Below are 18,598 nucleotides of genomic sequence, written 5' to 3'. Positions count from 1 at the left end.
GTTGAAAAATCTTTTCTTTGATTTTCCTTTTTTTATTACTAGAAATCAAGCTTATTCTAAAAATACAACAGCTATATTAAACAAAATATAGATTACTCTATATATACAGTCATGTAAAAAATGGAAAGTACACCCTCTTTGAATTATATGGTTTTACGTATCAGGACATAACAATCATCTGCTCCTTAGCAGGTCTAAAAATGAGGTAAAAATAACCTCAGATGAGCAACACCACATTACATATTACAACGTGTCATGATTTATTCATCAAAAATAAAGCCAAAATGGAGAAGCCATGTGTGGAAAAACTAAGTACACCTTATGAGTCAATAGTAGAACTGCAGCAATTTTCTTCATGACTTCTTCAGTCTCTCACTGTTGTGAAGGAATTTTGGCTTGCTCTTCTTTACAATGTTGCTTCAGTTCATTGAGGTTTGCAGGCATTTGTTTATGCACAGCTCTCTCCTCAGATGCATCTATTCAAACCATGCTGCCATGTTCCTTTTAGAGCGAAGAGGCTTTCTCTTGGCACCCCTTCGAAACACACCATACTTGTTCAGTCTTTTCTAATTGTATTGTCATGAACTTTAACATTTAACATGCTAACTAAGGCCTGTAGAGTCTGAGATGTAACTCCTGGGCTTTTTGCAATTTCTCTGAGCATTGCACAGTCTAACCTTGGGGTGCATTTGCTGGCATGTCCACTCCTGGGAAGATTGGCAACTGTCTGGAAATGTTTCTACTTTTGAATAATCTTCCTCAATGTAGAATGATGGACATTAAATTGTTTTGTGAAATGGCCTTATAACCCTTCCCCGATTGATGGGCAGCAACAATTGCTTCTCTAAGATCATTGCTGATGTCATCCTCCTCCTTGGCATTGTGTTAAAACACACCTGAATGCTCCAGACCAGCTAACCGCTAACTTTAGCTTTTTATAGAGGTGGTCACACTTGCTGATGATCAATTAATCAAGGACACATTCAATTCATAAGCAGCACATACTTAGCATCTTAATTTCTATAGAAGCAGTAAAGTTGTACATAGTTTTTGCACATGGCTTCATTTTTATTGAATAAATCATGACACGGTGTAATATGTCATGTGTTGTTGTTCAGTTGAGGCTGTATTTACCTAATTTTTAGATCTGCTAAGGAACATATGATTGTTATTATGTCCTGATATGTAAAGCCATAGAATTCAAACAGAGTGTACTTTCTTTTTCCCATGACTGTAGATATATTTTAATTATATATATTACATTATTTTTTTTATTATATTTATTTATTAAAATTCAGCATATTTTATGCTGGTCATAACATATTTAGTTGGAGAAAAAAAGAACACAAAAAAATGACAACTGTATTCAACGAGTATATGTAAAAATATAATGTATGTAAGAAAAATATAACATATAAATTAGCGTTTTGCTTTTAATGGCAATAATGGAGTGCAGAGGGAAGTAGAAATAAGACAGAAAAATATATATAAATCTTACCTAGTTTTGCAGTATATAACTTTGTCTACTTTCAAAAAAAATCAAATTGATTTCAGCTTTACTATTATTTCACCATAATTTTGCCCCCCCCCCCAAATATCATCACTGGACTAACCTCAATACACTATAAAATGGTAATTTCAAGTTCAGGATTCAAACCCTAAAATCTAAAAAGTCCCAAATAACATCCAGCAATATGTAAACTTTTCTCTGATCACCAAATATCCTGGAAACTGTCCTCTTGGCTCTGACAATTATACTATTTTATATTATTGTAACTCTATTAATTCTTGTGGAATTCTTTCTTGCTCTGTCATACTCTGCCCTATTCATGTCTTCTTGGCAAGATCACGTGTTTCATATGGTTTGTACGTGCCTTCCCAATGTATGTTCTATGTCCTGTCTCTTCTCCAAAGATTTGCAAGCAATATCTTTTATTGCTTCTCCAATTCAGTTAACCTAACGCAACCCTCATTGGACGGCATACAAATACATGCTACATCCTGTCGGCAGTCTCGACTGTTATTACAGACCTAACATTTAAAGTAGAGTTAAGAGACAATAACATGACCTCACCCTGAGCAGACTGTGTTTGGACGAAGGTTTGGATGAGTGTGTCTGTAGCCTGTGTGTAAAGAGAGAGTGCATAGCGAAGAGACTGCAGAGCTGGACTCTTCTCAAGAAAAGTCTTTTTGAGACCAACACCTCCAGCATGGAAATATTGCTAGGAAAAAAAGAAGATGTAAGAAACAAGATCATACACAATGTGTACATCATATATGTATCGCATTAAGTGACAATAAACATAGCAATGGTGTATGCTATTAACGGCACACTCAATCAATAGGGATATTAAATATAGAGGGGTCAGTGATTATAAGCCATATTTGAACTATTAACAGCATGTTTTCACTTTCAGTGCCACGCATATAAACAATGGCTATCTAATATAAAAAGCAGCCATTGTTTTAGGAGACATTTCCCCTATGACTTAATCCATTCCGTGGCCCATTCAATTAGCTTCCCTGATTTGTTTGGGGGATATGAGTAGTTGGCAAGAATGGCCAGTTTATTGAACCTGGTTTAACAGTGTGCCAAATATAAGTTTTTATTTTGACTCACTATATCACTAGGTTTTTGTTGGGTTTGGATCCCAACAATGAAAATTGTAAGCCTGACTGTTACACATGGTTTGCAGAACAAAATATATGACATTGACAAATATAGTGAAGGCTACAAGTACACTAAGAACATGATACAGCCATGACACATAGAGTTACACACAATTACCTTAATTGTGTCCAGTGCAAGCTCCACCACTGCACATTGTTTTGGAGTTAGGCTTTTTGCTTCCTCCCTCACCATGTGATCCTACAACAAATTGAAATATGGGCTTTCAACACACAGGTTTTATATATATATATATATATATATATATATATATATATATATATATATATATATATATATATATCACAGAAATATAGATCGATTCCCTCATACCTTGAGCTTAGATAGCTGTCCTAGTTGGTTTGCAGCATTCATAATAAGATGAGACCCCTGTAAGAAATAATTATCAATTGAGATATCAAACATAAAATAAACATATTTTATTAAGGAAAGCATTTTTTAAAAAAGGTCCTCAAGAGTGCATGTGACATAATCACTGAATACTCCATTAAATCTAAATATTTGCATTTGTCTACATAGCCTAGTCCTATGTTGAATGTTTATATAACATCCCTATATCTTTCCCAATTCAGACCATTGTATAGCACTGCAGAATATGATAGTGCTATATAAATTAATACATAATACTAAAAATTGAACCTTTGTTCATTAAAACAAATCCCCTTTGTTTCACAAATGCACACAATACCATCACACAGAGCTTCTTATGAGGTAAACCATACATATTTCATCAATTTAAATCATTCCCATCTACAAAACTTTTACTGCTTTTGAGTAGTGCTCTTATTTATGAATATCATTTTTGTTGCTTCTTACAACCTTTTTTTCTCTCTAACCTATCCCCATGAAATGTTCTATTTAACCACTTTTATTGACCACAACCAATCTCTATCATTCCGTATGTGATAATTAGCAGAGAAAGAGAGACGTTTACATAGATAGCAGACAAGACACTGTGGGAAGGGTAACAACTTGGTTTTTGGTTTATCCACTTAATCCATCCTAAATAGATGTGCTTATAATAACCTCTTGTGGGCAGAATATTATTATATAAACTTACTATATAAATTGCGATTGATAGTAATAATAACACATTAGGAGTTGCCAGGTAAGCAAGTAGGAGATGTAGTTACAACTCATCAACTCCATTACAATTATGTAGGGTCAAACCTGGTAAGTTTCTCTTGCTAGAATGGCTGAGCTGGCACTGCAGTACAACTTATGAGGTGGCTTTCAAGAACTCTCCTCAAATTAAATATACATTATGCTAAGGTAGCCAAGCTCATTAGGGTTGGCCCTTTAAATTGCATAGTGGAGACGATGAGGGTAAAATTGAACTATAGTTCTATATCGTTTTGTATATGACAGTGGAACCTCTGCAGCATATGATCCTCATGTCTCTGTAATGCAAGACAGAAGCAGGCGATGTTAACTGTATAAAGTGGACACAGCTAGAAATCGGCAGAACTAAGAGCCACATTAGACATGGAGGAGAAGTGTAAGAGGAGCAAGAGCAGACAGACAGACAGACAGACACACAGTGTCCTTACATCTGCATGGTACGTCAGCTTCACCCTGCTCTGGAGAGAGAATTGTGTGGTTAAAATATGTGTGTGGGTGTGAAATACATCTCTACAAATACACATAGAAACTACATACTGACTAGCTGTGCACTTGCAACCCTCACACACACACAAAGTCTAATATATATTTATTAAAGCTGCACATTCCATATGCATATTATATGAACACTTCAACAACACAACACTAGTTAACAACAAAACACCTACAGCTCCTCACTCGACAAGTGCACGCTTCATGATAAGTTCTCCACTTCTCAAGAAAGGCTTGAAATATCCTAAACTATAGCATGTTTTACAAAACTGAAATGCCATGCAAGCTATATCATGTGCAACACTCGGCAAAGAGTAATATTAAACGGTTTGTTTATCATGGCTGGACAATGCAGGCTTCACTCATTCTCGCAGTGTTCCGCCAACCTGACCAGCTATACAGTGGTCTTCAATCTTTCAATACACACATGGGACACGTCTGCGTACACATTTACCTTCTCTAGTCCCTTGCCATGTTTTCTCAGCAGCGTTCCCTGCAGAAACATGTCACAGTTGGTCACTGCTCAGGGATATTTGAGGCATTCCCTAGTAACGAAGACTGTTCACAGTGCACACATATGAGTGAAGATGCCCGGGATGAGCAAGTATGCACTGGTCTGGTCAGTATATATACTAGTGGGGTAATTGTTCCATTGGTCAGGTACTGCAATTGTACAGTATTTGCGTGTTTGGAGGCTGCAAACAGTCAAGAAGGGGTTACATATGTGTACTGTGTGGGTGTAAATGAGCATACATAAGTTGGGGAAATGTTAAAAAAAAATAGTAAATTTTTTTTTTAAAAGTCCAAAAATGTAAAAATTGTCCTTTCCAGAACAAATGTATTACAAATATAGTTTAGCAAAGTTATAGTTTGGAGACAATGATACATGTCTTTCCATATTCAGAAAAACAGAATAAAAACCACAAATATGAGGTGTTTCCAAAATATATTTATATATATATATATATATATATAAAAAAAATTTAAAAAAAAAAATTATATATATATATATATATATATATATATATATGTGTGTGTGTGTGTGTGTGTGTATGTGTGTCTGTTTCTTTCCATGAGTGAAACTCTGGGGGAAAATGTTTTCTGATATTAAATGATACTTTATATATCCTGACAAAAGTAACGTGTGTGGGGGAACGTAATAAGAAAAAGTGGGAAATTACAATTGAAAAACACATAACAAATGTGCCGGAAGTGTAAAAAAGATATAGAACGAGTTTGGTCCATACAAGATCAAGCGATGTTTCTTTTTAATGAATTCACGTGTAAACACCAATTATAAAAGTTTACCCATACTTGTGACAAGACAATGAAATAAGCATGGCACAAGGAGACAGGAGGAGTACCAGCAGAGAGCACAGGATGCTGAGCGGGGCGGGTGTACATATTTAAATAGGGCAAGCCACAGGGTTTCTACCCTCCTTAGGTGTACTGTTTCCAGTGCCTGCATGCTGTTGGTTTGTATCACAGGAAAGAACCTAGTTCATTTTTTATAACTTTTGTTTGTTTGTTGTCTTAGGCACCTCTTATTATTATTAATATTATTATTATCTTTTATTTATATAGCGCCAAGAATGTACGCAGCACTTCTTCCAATACATATATCCAAGAGGTATGACAAAACTAGAACTGACAGACTAAGATAAATCGATATATTAGGTAGAGAGGGCCCTGCTCGCAAGCATACACTCTTTTGACTTCTTTTAATAGCTTTTATACATGCATTATATAGCGTTTTTCTAGCTTAACCAACTAAAGACATTAATTGTGTCCGTTTTGCACGTGACTAAATTATTCTTATGCAATAGGACCAACCCTCTTCCCCAACATTAATTATCCTGTGCATTTAAATATTGCCTTTTCACCTAATCTAACAACATATTGCTTAATCTACCTTTGGTAGAACCCATATAGAGCCATGTGTAGCCTGTAGAAAAACATGGGCTGCGTATAGAAAGAGGACTCTGTTATACCTAGAATCCTGCTGAGAAGATATCATTCAGCCTTCATGATCTTACTTAGAATAACTAAGGTGCCATTTCACTCAATCACTTTTACCCTAAATTACTAAGTACTTTAATATGTTCCCTTAGAGTTTATCATGTCCTGTAATACTTTGCTTATATCTTTCTTTGTGGGAACACATAATTCTGTCACACAAATCACCCTGCTACTGAACAGGATTACTTATGACAGCTTGCAACTTAAAGGGACAGTTTTATTTACATGGGAATATAGCTGAAGAAGAGAGTGATATATGTGAGACTAACTATGTATAGTTTTTTTTGTAATAATCCCAGCACCACTATATATTAATGTGAGGAGCTCTGTTAGGTAACAGAGCATGAGGAAAGTGGGAAGATTAAAGGGGGTCTGATTGCAGTGATGTAATAAACAGGGGAGTGCTAGGGTTGCATGCCATTGCTCTGTTGCTAAGCAGCACCAGTGACGCATTAAAACTTCAGAGGCATTTTTTTAGTGATAGTCGACAGGGAGCCCTTTCACATGAAGAAGCACTTATCTGCTGATATTTTAGGACTCACCTTAAGTGGAACAGCGTGTTTTATATCTGAGACTGACTGGTTTTCCAACTTTAATAATTTACTAGCAGCATGTCAAGCTATGTATAGTAAGGAAGGGATTGAGGAGAGTGGTTTAAGTGGAAAGGGGAAACCACAAGTGTTACAGCTACAAAATGCAGCAACACATGCACCAGCACTGAAAAAGTTAACAACACATAAATACCAGTTGCTGGCTGATAACAGACATGGGAGTTGGCACCAGAACAAATGCTTTGCCAGAGGGCAGAAGGATAGGAACAAGTAGCAGAATCACATAGGACAAGGACCAGCTAACCAATGCCAAACAAAGATGTAGGACATCTACTTACTATCATCTGCACAAACGGCGAGCAGAAGGGGGGAAAGTACAATCAGAAAATCGATTACACCATGCAGCTTAGAATGAGCCGACTAGTCTTCTTTCTGTGTTTTCTCAAATCCATTCTTATGCAGTAGGACCACCCTTCTTCCCTAACATTAGTTATTCTATGGTTTCAAATAATACTAATATCAATGATATATGGGTTTTCTGATACTCTATAGTACTAAAAAACAGTTATACCCAATGATACGATACAAAATTAGACAGAAACTATGAAGAAAAATATAAAATGATAAACAGTATAATACTTTTCTTTCCAATAAAACATACAATCGTTTTGAGAGATACTACAAAAAAGGAAAATATATTCAGAAATGTCACATAACGTGTTATTTATTTTGCAATGATAATGTTTACATTTGTTATCAAAAGAGAGATTTTGACACACTTTGTGCTTTTGCAGCAGACAATAAACACAAATGTAAAGCCCCTTAAAAGTGAGTAATGGCTATATTATACTCATTTCTACCTGTCCTATTGCAACAAAATACCAAGACGGCTATAGGTGAACATCGCCAGTATAACTGCTAATAGTCAGCAGTAAAGGAATGACAATGATGAGGTCCCCTAATCTGCTTTCTATGGGTGATCTGTAGGGTTGAAACAAGTCTCTTCAATTAATATTTCTATAGCTTTTTCTACAGTCCGATATTCTATAAGTGTCCTTATAGAATTTGCATATTGAATGTAATACAGTACAGCACATACCACTATTATTTCCCAACTGGAAACATTTATATAGAGACTAGGGTTAATGTGTACTCCTCACACTCTTCCAAATTCTTTTTGAGATTTTTTTTCCCTTTTAGTCATGATACCAGTTAACTAAAATTGCACATTATTCAAGATTACATTCAAGCTTATACTTAGATGTTACTTTTCCAACTACTGAGCTGGAACCACTAATTCTGAATTAGAGCTGAGCACCATCAAGTATGCAAAAAAACTTGTACCTGGCTCACATGAAAATACCATGTCTATTTAAAAAAGACTTGGTGACACTAAAGTAGTCAATACTACATTAACAGAATAATTCAATGAACTTAATCTGATGCTCAGGCAAAACATGATATTGACTATACAAGCCATCCAGGTACATGATTTAACCTTCCTGCTCTGTGCCTAGTCTACAGTGTATGTGTGCCAATCTGTTCTATACTGTTTACATAGGCAGGTCACAACACGCTGGGTGCCCAGTGAATGGTACAGAAATGGCAAACAGGTCTTTTCTAGTTTCTGTGAACCATGCCAGGGCTACCCATATAAACACAGTCTATATATAGTGGCATGGGTTGCCTAGCATATAATGTGGCTTAATGTGTTGTACCCATAAGCTAATAAAGTTCATACACCTGGAGATATGTTTTTATCCTGGAGGTATTGTGCTTGATACAAGACATCAAGTTCTCCTAACTATTCACCTAGACATTTTGAAGTGAAAAGGAGAGTTGCCTAGTTTCTTTTCGATACAAAATGCTCAGCACTGGTACATGAAGGACAATTGCCCATACTACCTAAACTGCAGGAGTGCTTGTGAGCTGGCAAAAAAGCATAGGAACCCTATCTGAAAAGGTTTCTTCTTAAAAGCTTTACGGGAGCCTTATTGAGGTCTATTCACTAAAAAGTTGAGTAGTTGCATTCGACTGATGTCTCATGCCCTTGTGTGCTTGCATGCTTACAAAGCAACTTGTCACTTAATCTGCGAGTGGTTTGCAAGGGCATGCAACCGTAAATTTGTGAGTTTCAGGTGAGGACATGTTCCTGAGATGTGAATTCCCTGCATGTATGCTCATAGGCTTAAATTGCTTTCCATGGGAACATTGATACATTTGGAGAGTAAATGGTGTCCTCAGAGAGAAAGAAACACTAGATGACAAGGTTTGTTAACTTGTGTAGCATTGTATTTTGTTATTGCTATGGGAAAGTAATTTCTAATAATTTCGGAGAAAGGAGAAACATCCTTCACTATATTTCAAACACACACCTCACTACTCAACTCAGTAGCTGCCACACTTTCACTAAGTATTCTTCCCCCTCCCAAAAACGTAAGGAAAATCTATACATGCAGCCAACAATCAAATAAAATATTTCTCCAACTCACGCACTTTATACCCAGCCTTACTATGGTGCAAAAACAAACTTAGGAATATGTAAAATCCTACAATCAGATCCTGCAATGTTCATTGACATGGATATTGGATGTCCAAAAACATGCAAGTTAAAAAAAATATATACTATACTCCACCACTAGTAGTAAATCCTCCATTGTCAACATCCCACACAAAAAAAGAGGTAACTAGGTCCTAGATTTTACTTGAACATATAAAATAATGATAATAAGAGCATGTATAATGTATTACCTACTAATTTCCTAATTTAACTCACATACAGCTTTCAGAGAAGTCTATCACATGGAAAGGTATCTTAATTAAGATTAATGTAAAGGCTAAATAATGATGGAGATGCAGAATTCCCAAACTAGGAATGAAGTATAAAAAGGGCCCTTACGAAATCCTATAAGAAAATAGCATAGTATATCACTGGACCTCACAAACACTTTGTATTTAAATAAATATTTAATATCTTTCCACTGGAGCCTTTGCATTTGTCTTCTGCTGTTGAGACGGAACTACAAAGATAGAGTTATCAAATATATTAAAAAAAGGACTTACCGTCTGATCTGTCAATGGTGGAAGGACAATAATCTTTTCCATGGTGTTCATCACTAGTTTCCAGAGCTCCTTCAAAACACGTTTTAGTACTGTTTTTTCACAAATCTTAGCAAACAGAGTCAAGCTAAGGGTGGAGGAGAGATAGGAAAAATGAAAAAGAGAGTGGATGAAATTCTCCATATAGCTATACCCTTAATCTTCCCCCATAACCTATTTTGAGTCCATTCGGTTTTTCATATGCAAGCTTCTCACATGCTGTCCAATGGATCCAGTATGGGCTGTAACACGTTATCTGCATCCTGGGCCACACTGCTACAGTTACTGGCTGGAACGTTGCCCGTGCCTTTCACCTGACTCAGAATTTCCCCCATCTGCTTCACACATTCCTCAATATGTGGCTGGAAACTGGAAAAACATAATTCATAACCCAAGAGTTAATGATTCTGCGGACCCAGTCAAAAAGATACATTGTACAATACATACTTATATATATATATATATAGTCACTTAAATATATGTTGGTTTTCTCTGACCCTATGTTAACTCACCTGGTTGCAAACACACTGCTCAGTTTATCGAGGACCTTGTTAAGTTTCACCTGGAGGTCTTTAAGAATGGCACTGGTTTCAGGGTCAAGCTGCAGAAAGCAAACCGAAAATCTGATAAAGCAAATGAGATGACTAAAATGATAGAAAAATGTGGTTGTGATGCAGCAATCAAAAGTTACATCCAGATCGGGAAAGTGAGCGACCATAGACACACTCTTGTACTAGTTCACCACTGGGAAAACATTCCTTCCCTGCTAATATGTGCAATCTCTAGCTTGAGTTCTTCTTGTTTAAAGTCAACGTGTCCTTAAACATGAAGGAAATGTCTAATTTTACTAAAACTTTAACAAGGTTAATAATGGATCGAGACAACAGGAGAGTAAGATTTGGAAATAATGGTGAAAAATGGAAAGGATGAAGACGGCCATTAAAAAGGAAGGACTGACCTCTTTTCCACCCATTGCTTCAAACATCTTCTCCAGCTGAACACGTAGCTGTTGGATATTATTCATCAGGATACAGGGCTGTATAAAGACAATGAAATTAACATTCCGCAGACAAAAAGGATCACCGTTTATTTAAGGTAGGCCTGTTGTATAACTAGCAAGTAGCAACACATCTAACTTACTGTTTAAAAAGGAATAATAGAGAATAAAAGAGGGTATCTCATGTCAAATGTCTACATGGAGCATAACTCTAAGAGGAGTTATACAAAGTTTCAATAGGGGTGTACTGCTTGATTAACTTAAATTTCACCCATTCTGATTTAAATCCTTACATTACTGCAACCAATCTGATCCATAACGCCATATACTACTGCACTTAATACATGTGAATCAACTAAGTTCACAACTATGATTAAAAATAACATTACTGGGAAGAGGTTACAGGTTGTTGAATCACTTCAAGATAACTGAGCATCTGGAAGATAATGACTGATCTCAAGAAGCAAAAGTTGGGAGCACCACTGATATAGCACAATATGAAATGTGTAGGGAAAAGGGAATAGTATACAGCATATTTACACTAAATTGAACATATGTCATTTTTTACCAAATTGATTCGACTTGGCAAGGTATCATGTTCAACAATTTAAATATTGTTTTTTATTTATATATATATATATATATATATATATATATTATTTTTTTTTTCGTAACTACACTGAGCAAGTGCATTTGGATCATATGAAAGTCAGCAAAGCTCTGTAGATGTTGCCGAACTACTACACTCCACCCAAAATGTGGACACTTAAGTATTTATTGAAAATCATGCGAGCTGTAGTTAAAAAAAAAAAAAAAACCTACTCCTGAAGTGGATGGTGCTTTATAAATCTTTTTGTAGGGACCATAAATCTATAGCTCACTATATATCTATAGTTCACTTTGTTTGAAGGAAAATTCTGCAATGCAATTTCAAGGGTATGATGGAATATGATAGTATATTGTTCATGTTTTCCATTATAAACTGTTGTTTTAAACATATACTATGGCATTTAAGAGTATGGCATTTAAAATTAAACACATCACCACTTTCTCTTCTTTCTTCTCTTTGGAGCAATACAGAGCAAAGTCTTTGGAGATTATTTCTGCATACTGAAGAAGAATGTTACTGATTGTCTGAAAAAAAGAGTAAGAGAAAGAGGGACAGGGAAAGAACAAGACACAGAGAGAGAGAGAGAGTTAAAATATAAAAAGACTTTTTCTTTTTTACTGCAGCTTTGATCTCCATGCTAATTAGCTGCATCCATCTGCAAAGCTATTTATAAAAGAATTTGGCACTTCCAAATAGATTGTAGACAAGTGCGGGAAGAGAGGTATAGAAAGGGAAGGGAAACTGAGAACATAACAAACGAAAAGGGAAATAAAAAAAAATCAAAGAAAGGTACATTTTGATCTTGAAGAAATAGAGAATAGATGATCAAATATAACAGAAATAGAGGAATTAGCTTTGTTAATAAAAATCACAAAATATGTTATAAAAATGTAAAATATATTAGATTACACTAAAATATTACATATAAAAAACACTAGTCAGTATGTAAAAAAAATGATCATACCTTTGCAAATCTCTTCATATAGTGTCCCACAATCTGTGGGTCTGGGCATTCCAACTTTTTAATGATTTCAAAACTCTGATTGAGTTGCGAGAAGACATCTACTACAGAGCAGGAGAACAGAGCATGTTCTGAGGTCTGCTGGAACTGCAGGGGAAAAGGAAAACATGGCAAAAGGTTGGAATACCCTGTGCAAACTCATTTCCAATTTCAATTTTCAATAAAAAAATATGAGGAAACATTCATATTACAGCATATGTTTCACCCCAGCCTTTTATTAAAAGTGAGCTCTCACCCCATCCTTCTTATCCCTTTCCAAGGCTCCATGCAGAAAATCTCTGGACACTTCTTCATTCTCATCCAACCACTGGATAACAAATGGCTCAAAAAACCTGTAAAAAGTAAGAGAGAATCTTACCATGCAGATGCCATAAGGGTTAATCTAAGACAAAACCAAAGACCGCTTAATGTCTGAGTCTTTACATCGTGGAAAATGGGCTGACTAGATGGGCTGAATGGTTCTTATCTGCCGTCAAATTCTATGATTCTATGTAATCTCACACTGGAGCTTTCTACATCAAAGGCAAGCAAGTGGATGCTGGAGCATGGTACCAAAGCTTGCATAAAACACTCCTGGAACAATTCTAGAATAGGAAATTAGAACCATAACACAGTTATGTAGAAGACATACTAATCATGTTAACAAAAGTTTTTTTATACCACAAAAAACAATAAACACAACTTATTAGTGAAGGAAATTTTCAACACTATTGTATGGAGTGGTTTATACAAAAGCGTACGTCTTCATTAATTTTGGGATGACTTACGCAGGGTATTCTGGAACCTTATTCTTAAAAGATGGCAGGTCAGTCACATATTCATTATATAGCCACTTAACCTTGAAGTGCAAATTCATGTAGTCAGCGCTTTTACACAAGCGATGCTTGTCGTGTTCTAGAGAAAAGGAAGAAAGAGAGACAGGTGGAAAACCTGACAGCTCTTAAAACTTCTGCTTAGTGCAAGAGGCCAATTTTAGCCATGTACTGCAGCTCCTATGCTATAGGACTCGTTAAGCATACACACAAAAAATAGTTCCAACTACAGCCTTTGCTTACGAAATGTAGATGCTTCAGATGTTTCAGATAAGATGTGACAACTTTTTAACGGTAAGACGCTATATCTCATGAAAAGGGCAGGGTAAAAGACACATGAAACATTTTAAGAGTCAATTCCTGTGTGTTTCTGGGAAATGGTGGTACTACACATACTCCCCAATATTTCCAGTGTCCAAATTCGAGACACCTGTGTTGGGAGGGTGTCTCAGGAGATAGGGAAACCCCTAGAAGTGAGAGGGTCTACAAGGCATGGCCACCTGTCTGCCTTTCCCCGGTGGCTAGCTAGCATTCCGAGGAGACCATGTAGGGGCGCAATGGAGATCTCTGCTGCAATATTTTATGTATCTCATATGTGCCTGATTTGCTTCATTTGTCAAGGATGATACATTGTGTATTTTTGTGTCTTGATTACAACCCTCCAAATTCAAGCATGAAAAGGAAACCATTTGATACATTCACTTACTGAAGTTGGAACTTGAAGGAGAGGTTTGTTTTAAACCATGCACTATGCATTAAAAAAATAAGCCCTGGTACATTTATCCTGCCAGAAAGGCTGAGCTAAAGTCATCCAAGCTAAAGAGGAAATCCATTTTTTTTTTTGCTGGTCATAATAAACAGTGTTATACATTACAAGGGGTGGGGTGGGGTGGGGTGGGGGGGAATAATTACAGCAAACTCACCTTCCATAGCGTATTTCATATCTTGAGCAAACAGACTCCACATCACTTCAGCACTGATTTTACCAACATTCAGCTCCTGGGGGAACCTAATCAGATTTAGTGAGGGTCAGACGGTTTCTATGAGCCTTTTATTGGCTTTTCATGCAGTTAGTGAATATGTGGGACACGGGTGAGAATAGCTGTCTGCCACATTGTCTTTGGGATTCTATACTGCTGAGGCATTTGACAAACTAGCCTTTTAAGTTCAAAGATACCAGCCATCCCATCCAGGACAGTGGGTCGAATAAGACCAAAATAAAGACAGATAAAGAGATGACAAACTTTTCTCGATGACAATATTACCATTATTCTTTCAAAAATGATTGGTCTACAGTACTCTCCCACCCTTCACTTACATATTCTTCTCTGACCCTCGTTCAAAACAATTTAGCTTCCCACTTACTGATTTAGACAGGGTGTGTATGAGTTCTTATCCTCTTCTATAATGGACACAATCAATGTGATGAGTTTGGACCAAAAATCCAGGTTTTTGATACTTGGACCTTGCTCCTCAGGTGGCAATTCTCCCTTCTTTGCCTGTAACAGATAGAAAAATACATTTGTGTCTCTCAATGGACATTAAAATACCTTATATTGTGTCACATGCTGCAGATTGCTTTACTTACGGGATCACTTTGATACTCTCTGCTATATAATTCGTGGCAGTTATTGAAGATGTATTCATAGGTAGAGTTCAGACAGGCCTTCACACAATCCTTTACCACCTGACTGGCCCGTGGAGGACTTTGCAACTCTTGTACCTGATCAAAGTGGAAACAAAGCAGCATAAAACAAGCAGCTCCTTAATGTAACACATTTGGTAATCCAAACCCTATACCCATTTTCCTACTCACCTTCATCCTGAAAAATGTAATACTAGTAAGAAGATCAACAGTAGACTTGAGGTCCTGGAGTCTCTCTGGGCTGCTTGCAGGAAAATTATTCTGTAAGACAAGTTATAAGATCCTGAGTCACACTGCACAAGACCTGAGGTACTACATTACTCCACCGTTACAGAAAGTAGCAGTGGTTGGGTCGTGGGTGTTCGATTGGTAGAGGCTACAATGAGCCATGGGGCAAGTAGCCTTTCTGTCATATTAGAATATATTCACAATATTCATATATTTTTTGTATTGAAACTTGACTTGAAACACCCAAAGATGTATATGTTGGTTTATTGATGAACATGAGCAAATCGCAAAAACTAATAGAAGTCATGAATATTTTGGAGATGATTCATAAAGGTGTCCCTATGCATCTCTGCAAAGGAAGGCAAATTATAGTCTGGCTATAAAGCTATATTATAGCCATGAAGCCTCTTTCAAAATACTGAGGAAATGAAAATAAAACCAAGGTAATGTCTTTCAAGTGTTGCATCTTACCCGGTACATGGATAGGTCAATACGCAAAGAGTTGTGCAGTTGGTCAAGCAGCTTCACAAATCTTTCTTTCTGTTAAATGCAATGAAATATAAGGTTTTCAATGAGCATTGTTTAGCAAAACTTTACAACTATAATGTTGATCCAGACATGCTTATCATTATACGGACCATCAAGTTTCTTATGATTTGAAAGATACATATGTTATAAGTATATAGGACAATTATGAATAATAGCATATTCATCCCATGATCATATCTATATAATATTGTTTGATGTAGAATAGCATTTTTATAATTTCATCATTATTGCACAGTACTCTGTAATAATTATAAGCATATAGCCACAGTCTCACTGTATAACATTACTAACCCCAAAGTTGGAAGCAGAGAAGCGATCAGAGGCAGACACATTGGTGGATGCTGTGGTGTGGGCATAATATGCATTGATATTGGCAAGGAGTGTGCTCATTACTGCTGGTACACCAGGACACATGTACTTGGATGAAAGGCAGGCAAAATGACTGAAGGACGAGAGAATAAAAAGGAAAGAGATACAGATAGTTACTGGAGAAAAAGTGAGGTTGTTAGAAAGTAAAATTCATCCAGTATTCACCTTCACTGGCCTTAATCTACCAGAACAGATAGTCTCTGATCGTTCAGTCTCAATATACTCAATGCACACAACTAATCATTGCACATTTTGTACTTGTCTTCCATTCCCCCAATTTCCAACTCCGTTGTGTACATGCCCAACAATCCCCCTAACCGTACGTCATGGCCTGGTATATGGACTCCACTCCATATCTCATTGCAAACTCATCAACGATCTCCTGCGCAGTCTCATCAAAATAGACTTTCCAGGCATCATCCCCCTTAGCATCTGGGATCTTCACGACTCCATTGTTCTGCACATCCGTTAGGAAATGAAACAAGTTCTAATGGAAAGACAAAGAAAACTGTATAGGTTTCATTACATAATTTGACTTGTAGGCAAGTGAACTGTTGCACTGAATGTTGAAACTGCATAAGCATGTAGATAAATGGTAAAAATAAAAGGAGGAAAGAGTGAAAAAAACATACTCATTTTATACCCACCTCATGTAGACATGTGTACTGTACATGATATGGAGCTACCTTCTCTTCTCCCTTTATCTCCACACTTATGTGCAGTCGGATGGCCCCAGATACAGCAGATTTGTCTGTTCGTTTATCTGGAAATGTAAGATTTTTTTTTATAGGAAAGGGTGCACAGAGTATAAAATTAATTTGGATACTGAATCTAGCTTTTTAGCTGACCATGTTCCTATTATCCATTGTAGTACTGAATGAATGCAGCAGTACTCCATTAGAAATTAATTAATTAATGTTGCCAACATCATTGTCTGTACCTTCTATGCTGTAGAGTAGTTTCTTTTCATATTGTTCTCTTTGTTTCTGACTCAGGTATCACAAACGATATTTACTTTTGTTTGTGGCTCACCTAAGTTGTACCACACGTCCATCTCTCCACTTAGGGTACGGACTTCAATGATCGTCTGCCCTAGGAAATCATCAGACTCTCGTTTGAACCTCTGCTTTACTCTTGATTTTATATCATCATCCTCATCCCACACGCGCACCTTGATCCGATCTGAAGAATTGTGGCACTCGCTGTTAGATGAATGAGAAACAAATGTTCTAACATTTAACTGTCCTCTGTATATATTAAACTTTATATTCTCCGTACTCCAATATAAGAAACAGTCTATGTTACACCATAGACACTGCATTATTGGTTACCATGCAAAATTACATGTAGGAGATGGGCTCCATATCTCAACCCTCCACATGACTTCCACTGTGCCAAAAAACTTACAAGTGAAAATTCTCCTCCCACACGGGGTTGAGGTTTCCATAGATCGTTTTGGTTCTTTTCTTGGTTTTCCCCACCTGAACTGTAACATAAGGATCACTGGAACCTGTCTTATCCTTGGCTTGCAAACCTTGAGCACACACCACTGCAACACAAAGCAATGTTATCTAACAGGTGCAAAAACAATTTCTAACTCATGTCTTATTTTCCTTTGTCTACTGTTCTTCCACGATACCTTCTGCATCTACTTTGTCTACATAGTTGCATTTTCCATTTTTGTACCCCCTTCTATTACCCATTCTATTTACCTGTGATGCTAATCTTTGCTGACCATTTAGAGGTACCGTCCAACACACTCTGTTTCACAGCTTTTATCTGCTGAGCATGAGTGGCCTTAAGCACTCCAAACACTTCCTGGATCAGTTCAAAGATCTCGGGCTTGTTCCTTTCTCTGATCTTCATGCGGTCCTTCAGGACCATAATAATATTCTGAGTTCGATCTTCTGCCCCATGTTTGGAGCTCTTTTCCGCTGCTCCTGTACGGATCACAAAAGATGAGGTGTCCAGCAAGACATTTTAGTGCATCCCTACTCTAGTTAAATTATTAAAGGGTGGGCAGTGGCAAAGCAGTATATAGCACAGAAAGGTCTTAGTTTAGCTGGTTAACATGTTACACAGAATGACTGGCTTATAATGTTTAGCCTTTTATAAAACCAGGTGTGATTGAGGAAGCAGTTTTTCTGAAATTGACATGAGATCTTACTCTGGAGACAGTCAGCATTCAGTAGGTCCTGGCATTTCTCATGGCACTTGACCCCACACTCAGTACAGCGCATGCCTTGCCTGGCAATGCCCCACAGGAGACCCTCACATTCATAGCAGTATGTAGGGGTTGTGGCAGTCCACACTTCAAAGTTGTGGGGGGTGGTGCTGGATATTGGGTATATTAAAGCTTGCAGGGTCTTTTTGTAAACATGGTTTTTCTGTAAAA

General features: G+C 36.9%; 1 protein-coding gene across 1 annotated transcript in view; it reads right to left on the bottom strand.

The window, feature by feature from the left end:
• Positions 1-18,598, bottom strand: part of LOC149279392 (protein unc-13 homolog A-like) — a 42,178-nt gene that overhangs the window by 4,067 nt on the left and 19,513 nt on the right. The window contains exons 14-36 of the mRNA XM_089501288.1: positions 18,371-18,590; positions 17,916-18,143; positions 17,611-17,752; positions 17,236-17,405; positions 16,851-16,966; positions 16,527-16,690; positions 16,126-16,276; positions 15,757-15,825; positions 15,229-15,318; positions 15,001-15,135; positions 14,778-14,905; positions 14,336-14,421; positions 13,368-13,494; positions 12,836-12,932; positions 12,544-12,687; positions 12,014-12,103; positions 10,931-11,008; positions 10,485-10,573; positions 10,189-10,341; positions 9,937-10,060; positions 3,002-3,058; positions 2,789-2,869; positions 2,075-2,222 (exon numbers count right to left, since the gene is read on the bottom strand). Of these exons, the coding sequence (XP_089357414.1) occupies positions 2,075-2,222; positions 2,789-2,869; positions 3,002-3,058; positions 9,937-10,060; positions 10,189-10,341; positions 10,485-10,573; positions 10,931-11,008; positions 12,014-12,103; positions 12,544-12,687; positions 12,836-12,932; positions 13,368-13,494; positions 14,336-14,421; positions 14,778-14,905; positions 15,001-15,135; positions 15,229-15,318; positions 15,757-15,825; positions 16,126-16,276; positions 16,527-16,690; positions 16,851-16,966; positions 17,236-17,405; positions 17,611-17,752; positions 17,916-18,143; positions 18,371-18,590 (2,887 nt within the window). The remainder of the gene's footprint in view (positions 1-2,074; positions 2,223-2,788; positions 2,870-3,001; positions 3,059-9,936; positions 10,061-10,188; positions 10,342-10,484; positions 10,574-10,930; positions 11,009-12,013; positions 12,104-12,543; positions 12,688-12,835; positions 12,933-13,367; positions 13,495-14,335; positions 14,422-14,777; positions 14,906-15,000; positions 15,136-15,228; positions 15,319-15,756; positions 15,826-16,125; positions 16,277-16,526; positions 16,691-16,850; positions 16,967-17,235; positions 17,406-17,610; positions 17,753-17,915; positions 18,144-18,370; positions 18,591-18,598) is intronic.

This window comes from Sceloporus occidentalis, unplaced genomic scaffold, assembly GCF_023333645.1.
Source record: "Sceloporus occidentalis isolate IW3139 unplaced genomic scaffold, rSceOcc1.0.p SCAF_169, whole genome shotgun sequence".
NCBI lineage: Eukaryota > Metazoa > Chordata > Lepidosauria > Squamata > Phrynosomatidae > Sceloporus > Sceloporus occidentalis.
Note: the sequence above shows the minus strand (reverse complement) of the source record. Positions and strands in the feature narration are given on the sequence as shown.